At 39.2% G+C, this 7,452-nt stretch overlaps 1 protein-coding gene across 1 annotated transcript; it reads right to left on the reverse strand.

Moving 5' to 3' along the window:
• Positions 1-2,087: 2,087 nt before the first annotated feature.
• Positions 2,088-4,957, reverse strand: LOC115101634 (NADH dehydrogenase [ubiquinone] 1 alpha subcomplex subunit 4-like 2). Its single transcript, XM_029621093.2, has 4 exons — positions 4,669-4,957; positions 3,697-3,782; positions 3,308-3,368; positions 2,088-3,096 (listed from the first exon to the last, which is right to left on the reverse strand). Exons 1-4 carry the CDS (start codon positions 4,708-4,710, stop codon positions 3,040-3,042), a joined length of 246 nt encoding a protein of 81 aa, XP_029476953.1. The 5' UTR covers positions 4,711-4,957; the 3' UTR covers positions 2,088-3,039.
• Positions 4,958-7,452: the final 2,495 nt, after the last annotated feature.

The raw sequence follows: 7,452 nt of genomic DNA on the forward strand, positions 1-7,452 counted from the left end.
ATGCGAAGGAGATGTGTGGCGCTGCATGAGGAAAATGGTGGTCACAACAGATATTGACTGGTTTTCTGATCCACGCCCCTACCTTTTTAAAAAAGATATCTGTGACCAACAGATGCACATCTGTATTTCCAGTCATGTGAAATCCATAGATTAGGGCCTGTTAGGTTCTGAATATTATGCAGAAACACAGGAGGTTCCTCTTACTGGTATGGTCATGGCCCTGCCTAAGTCTATGACCCTCATGGGCGTGGAAATGTGTGTGTGTGTGTGTGAGAGATAGGACTATAATCAGATGGTCTTCGGGGTGGGCTCCTGTGGCCCCCCTCCCAGCAGTGTCTTCTCTCTTCAACTGTTGACATTATCTTGAGTAGAGTTCCACATCCCTCATGGTCCTAGTTCCTCAGCAACTGGTCTGCCTTATCAAGGACTGAAACTAGACTCCTGGCTTTTGTCTCCCTCCTTAGGAACATTCATATTCTACAATAATACATTTGAACAAATTATGAAATTTCTGCACATTCCCTTTTCTCAGTCACTTTCCACACACCAAGTTCCTCTTTACCCTTCCTTGACCCCCAACATACACATTTCTTATAGATGAAAACAGGGTTGGGGAGTAACGGATTACATGTAATCCGTTACATGTAGGGGATTGAAAAAACCCGTTAACTGTAATCCGTTACATGTAGGGGATTACAAAAACCCGGTAACTGTAATCCGTTACATGTAGGGGATTACAAAAACCCGGTAACTGTAATCCGTTACATGTAGGGGATTACAAAAACCCGGTAACTGTAATCCGTTACATGTAGGGGATTACAAAAACCCGGTAACTGTAATCCGTTACATGTAGGGGTTTACAAAACCCGGTAACTGTAATCCGTTACGTTACCAGCAAAAATATTGTGGTCAGATTACAGATACTTTTGAAAAACTAGATGATTACTTTGAGGATTACTTTTAAATTCAGAAAGGATGTTGAGAAAAAAACTTTGACACTTTCTCAATGACATTCAACTCAGCATTGAAAAAAGGCACAAGTTTAAGTTTGTTCCACCTGAGCAAGTCTGACCACAAGTCAGAGACCACTATGATGACACACTAAATGTGTTTGATGGATCGCGGGAAAAGAGCAGGAATAGGCATTCGTAGGCTACAGTCCAAGCTATGTCTTCCAATGGTACGACTGCTGTCGGCATTTAAAGATTATCCAACTTGAATAAACGCTTGGAGGTAAGGATGACAGCAGTGGTGTAGTCTACGGCGATATGGATATCACTTATTATTGATATCTTCATAGCGCATTGATGTGAATCACACTGCTGCTCTCTCATTTAGCTATTTGCTCCTTACGGATTTTGGTTGTAGTGGATGGCAGTTCAGAAATCTAAATGTGTATTTGAACCCAATAATGGTTGAATTCAAGAAGTTTAAGCTGCCTATCAATCATTGTGAAAATGCACTCTTGCAACAGTTGCAGAGTGCTGATCCCAGCCTATGGAATAAAAGTGGGCCTTTTATTGCTCAATCTAATTCATGCTGATTAAAAATAAATACATCCATAGGCCTAATGAACAAATGCTCAAGCAAATAGACTTAAAGGGGCAATCTGTAGTTGCTATATCCATTTCTACATCCATCCATATATGCCCATTGATTCTTGAAGAAAATAACTTATGAATGCCTCATGAGCTTAGTTCAACTGTCACACTCCATGAGAACCCAAAATATGACCTTGTTTTTCTCCAGTGTTTGTAAACATTGCAAATGTAAACAAACACTATATAGCCACATAACATAGTTACAACAATAATGTTGTTATCATGGATGGTCAGTCCTTGCATCCATAGCTCTGTCTATTAATCTGAGAGTGGTTACATTTATCCAGGCCCATCCCTCAGCTTTTTACCAAAACAGAGGCGGGGCACCGTTTTGTTATTGTTTCATCTGTGGATTTGCCCTTTAAACAGCTGCATATTATCAAGTTATCAAAGTGTCACCAACAAAAAAAGTTTAACAACAGGCCTATAGCAAATACAGTATATGACATTCATTTTACACATGTAAATAGCACTTTTCAGTGGTGCTCAAAGCATGCCATTCCATGAGAGCAGCATTTATTAATGAGCCCTATCAGTCCTCCATGACAACAAAATCATAAACAACAGTGTAGGGCTGGCTAATAAGTCCTTAGTTTTGGGGTTACACTCAGGTAAAACTATTTAGCTAATCTATTCTTCCATATTTCCAAGTCCTATTCTTGAAGATCAAGGGGTATAACATTTATTGGAATGTCTGGAATTCTGATAGACTTTGATTTTTAAATGTAAAGATATCATTTAATTGTATTATTATATGTAGTAGAAAGCGATGGTTTAGAAGAAGCCTACATAACCACCCCATAAAGTAAAATGTAACATCCATATATGGCCAGCTATGTAAACTTCAACATGGATTTATCCTGCAATAAGATGTTGTTCAATTGGTAACATACATTTTGTCTTCTTCTAATGCCTCTTAAGGGGAAAGTAATCTAATAGTAATCCAAAAGTTATGTTACTGATTACAATTTTGGACAAGTAACTAGTAACTGTAACGGATTACATTTAGAAAGTAACCTTCCCAACCCATCATGTAAAGTAATCACTAAGTTCTGGTATGGTAACATGAATAAGTATATTTCAAGCTAGAATCCAAAAGGCCAGGTTAGTTTGTTTCAAATGACTGATTTCCTTATATGATCTGTAACTCAGTAACATTTTTGAAATTGTTGCATGTTGCATTTGTATATTTTTGTTCACTGTAATTTGCCTCTTTTCATAATGCGCACATTCATTGCTAAATTTAGTGGCTGTCAAACTAACAATGAAGTGTTTATGATAAAACAAACAGACAAATTTATAGACATTAACATTATGGATCAATCTCCCAATATTTATATACATTAGAAGTGTTGAGAGACAAATTCTTCTCAGATTTTAATTCTTCAGTGACGTTCTTCGGGCTGGACTTGGTGCCGTTAGGATAGAGGGAAGATACTCAGAATTGAGGTCCCTCCTTCTTCAGGTTCTTGTAGTCAGTATCGATGGCCACAAACTGGGGAAGAAGACAATATGGCAGGATTTACATAATTCTCTTGGCTACTTATATTGATGCAAAATATATGATTGGCTTAACTCATGCTATTGATAGGCTACATTACTATTACATTGTTGTCAAGTCAAACAAGAATGGAATAAGATGCAGTAAACACACACTTTTTGGAGTTAAAGTGTGTTTATTGCTGACAGTGTTGGCAGTACTGTACCTTGTACTGGTAGGTAGGGTCAAGCTGATTCCAGGGCTCAGGGTTGTTCTTCTTGTTCCAGCTGTACAGTGACACAGCAGTCAAAGCAGGCCGAAGTAGGACAAACACAAATGGGATTAGAGGGAACTGTGTTAGTCTGCCTACGATCAACTATTCATGGGCCAGGTATAGTTTCCAAAAACTCGCAGCAGCATAGCCCGTTAGTAGTGATATGGGAATTGATGCCCCAGAACGGCACAAGAGGTGGGATTACCTCTTGTGCCTTATGATGTTAAAGGGAATTGGCATCCACTACTATATGTTTTAATTGGATAGTATTAAGAAATTGATTAAACCATATTCATTTAAAAAATAAAATGGACAATAAGGAAAATGGTAAAGAGTCTTACGTGACATGGGGCCCCTTTGCAAGACGGACCAAATACAAGGAGGCTCCTCCCATTCCCAACAAGATGAAGAATAACTGGGGGATGAGCTATGAGAGAGTAAGAAGAAAGAGGGAGATAGCATGACCATTTCATTCACTTTGAGGCATAGAAATCTGAGCATTTCTACATAGCCTTTGTCAATAAATGGTTAGGGTTGTGAGTGACGTCAGCAGAACGGTTGAGGATAGATGTTCAGCAGATGTTCACCATGTGAAATTAACTATTTACAGTGAAAACAAGGCCTTTCTTCCATAGAAAAACATTACCTACAGCCCTAACATAACCATGACGCACACATGGACTCCACTAAGCTAGCTAACCATCCTTCCACGAAACCCATAATGATTTAAAAGTCAATCAACCCAAAAGCATTTTTTACCTCCATTGGATACAATGGTCTTGCAGTTAAAAAAACTAGTAAGAGCCTTGTTAGAATGAATTCTGAACAGGATATTGGTCACATTTTTACATTCTTGAAACTGTCCTGTCTGTGTCTCTGTGTCTGTCTGTGACTGTATATGCCTCTGTCTGTCTGTGAGTGGAATGTCTGCCTGATACTGTTTCAGAAAAACATTTTTAACGTGTCAAAATGCAGAAGTGAAGCCTATTTAGAGTTTAAACTTTTATTTCATTTTAATTTGCCTAATGACACTCATCATATGGGTTTAATTCAGAGGGGTTGGGTTAAATGCGGAAGACACATTTCAGTTGAGGCATTCAGTTGTTCAACTGACAAGGTATCCCCCTTACCCTTTCCCTAACTGATGTTTGGAACTGCCATCTCAAGTCATTTTGATTACTCACTTGATTCCATTGAGCAACAACTGGTAGCATATTACACACCGACAACAGAAATTATGAATCTTTCATGAAATATTATAGACTACTAACTCCCTTGAGGTAATAAACCATAAAACAAAAATAAGTACTTACCCCTGGATGCCTCTTTACGTGTTCCATTGCTGTTCTAATCATCTTTTCTTACAGTTGCTCTACTTTTTGTCAAAATAATAATTTAAAGATGAATAAATTAATTTCAGCAACAGTAATTTGAATTCTATGTCAAAAAAGCTTGTTTGAGACTATCCAAGATTAGACCTGTTGCGTTCTCTGTCCGGGCGGCTGCTCGCAGGATGGAGGAGAGGAGAGGAGGAAGGTGAAGATGCTATCTGTTCCTCACAATTACATCTGGCCTCTTGGGACTTTTGTGCACGTACTAGCCCATCAACCGGGATTTAGAGCAAAAACATCCAATTGAACAATGTTCTGTGTGCATAGAATGATTGATGTTGCCAACAAAATATACATTTAAAAAAAACTTTAAGTTACTTGCAAAAACATTTTTTACAAAGTTGTTACGACTTCTCTAGCATTCTCAGAAACCCACTTGGCTGATTTCCTTTGGACCCCATCCCCTTGGGACAAGACTGGAGGAAATGGAAAGAAAAGAGATACAAATATTTGTCCTCGTAAAGCTCATTACACTAACTACTGTAGTTCCCCTAACATTTGTTATTCTGCTTATGGAACTTTCACTGGGCACAGACATCACATAGCATCCACATCTGTCATTACGTTGAGTATAGTATAGAGTTTATAGATGAGGCATAAAATATTCAGAGAAGACAAAGGGATTTAAAATTATTTTATACATACAGTTTGTTCAGGTTTGTACTGGTTTGGGTGAAAAGTTTTAAGGAGTCAGAGAAAGGTCTGGGCATCATAAACAAAGTCAATTACCACCAACCATTTTCTTTGTTTTATTATAGCCTAAAGGTGGTTTATTAAATTCTTCCCATTTTTTTAATGACTTTGTCAAGCAACTTGTTCTTAAAGGCCCAGTGCAGTCAAAAACGTGATTTCTCCTACTTAATATATATTTCCACACTATGAGGTTGGCAAAAATACTGTGAAATTGTGAAAATAATGATAATACACTTTTAGTGTAAGAGCTGGTTGAAAAGACCACCTGAAATTTCATTACATTTTGGCTTGCCTGGTGAAATCACCAGGCAGAAAATGTGTTAATTAAATACAATACAAAAGTATTAATCCAGAAGGGCAATTCACTTCAGGGCTGACAGGGTGCTTCAGACAGGACAAACACACACAGACAGTATAATACAAAATAAACAGTTAAAAATCCGTCCTCCTGGCCTGCTGCTCAAAGAATGAGCCCAGACTTCTGAGATCAACCCTGGGGATTTTAGATTAGGTGTTCACAATGGCTTGGAGGCACAGGAGGTTGGTGGCATCTCGGGGAGAATGGGCTCTGGTAATGACTGGAGTGGATTGGGTGGAACAGTAAAAAATACATCAAACACATGGCTTCCATGGTTTCCAGGTGTTTGATGTCATTCCATTTGCTCCGTTCCGGTAATTATTATGAGCCTCCCCTCAGTAGCCTCCTGTGCTTGGAAAGAGAGAGATGTGAACTAGCATTATGAAGGAGAAACAGAACACTATTGATTAAAGAAACTGTAAAAGGTTTGCAATATTGATTTGTGGACACCTGAGGAAGTATTGTCTCTGGTGGGCTTTTTTGATGATGGTATCTGTGTTTTGCTCAAACTTCAGGATGGAATCAAAGACGGTACCAAGATATTTAAACTGGCCAACACTGTCCACCTCCTCACCATGGATGATCACCAGGTCCATCCTGGCGGACTCCTTCTGATGTTGTCAACCATTTCCTTAATCTAGGAGACATTCAACTCCAGCAGTGCACTGTCACACCAGTAAATGAAGTACTGGAGGGCTAGGCCGTGGTCCTGCTCAGACCCTGAGAGGAGTGAGAGGAGGACTGTGCCATCAGCAAACTTAAAAAGATGGCAGTTGGCATGGTGTAAAGCAAGGGTATTAAACTCTTACCCTACGAGGTCCGGAACAATTATCTGTTCAACCTGATAATTGCACCCACCTGGTGTCCCAGGTCTAAATCAGTCCCTGATTAGAGGGGGGAAATGAAGAACAAAATGCAGTGGACTGGCTTTGAGGTCCAGAGTTGAGTTTGAGGGGTGTAGAGAATAAAAGGATGGGTGACAGTATGCAACCTTGTGGTGAACCTGTGCAATTGAGTAGGGTGCCTGGCATGGCACCATTAGCATCGACACTCTGTGGCCTGTCAGTTAAAAATCCATAATCCAGGGGATAAGGCAGTGGTCAATTGAACTGTGAGTCAAGTTTTCTGGCGAGAATGGCAGGCTGCATGGTGTTAATTACCTTGACTAACCTGTACCCTCGCACATGGACTCGGTACTGGTACCCGGTATATAGCCTCATAATTGTTATTTTATTGTGATACTTTTATTTACGTATTTATTTTTAGCAAATATTTTCTTACTTTAAAATAAATGATGCATTGTTGGTTAAGGGCTTGTAAGTAAGCATTTCACTGTAAGGTCTGTTGTATTCGCGCATGTGACAACATTTGATACTGTTGGAGACCTGCCTCAGGTGGAGTCACTCTGTCTGTGGTTGACAACTATCACGGTGATCAAGGAATCACAGATGAAACTGACCTGCAGAACCATCTCCCTTTGAGTGACAACCCCACCTACATATGGTACAAGAACAAACAATATCTACAAATAAACTCTTCCACTTGGTACATATATTCAGTCAACTGTGAGGATGCAGACAGCTACTCCTGTAAATTGATTACTTGATGTCAGGAAAACAAACACCTGTTAAGAATGAAGCTGTAAGAATCACAGC

The sequence above is a fragment of the Oncorhynchus nerka genome, unplaced genomic scaffold (genome assembly GCF_034236695.1).
Source record: "Oncorhynchus nerka isolate Pitt River unplaced genomic scaffold, Oner_Uvic_2.0 unplaced_scaffold_3172, whole genome shotgun sequence".
NCBI classification, from domain to species: Eukaryota; Metazoa; Chordata; class Actinopteri; order Salmoniformes; family Salmonidae; genus Oncorhynchus; species Oncorhynchus nerka.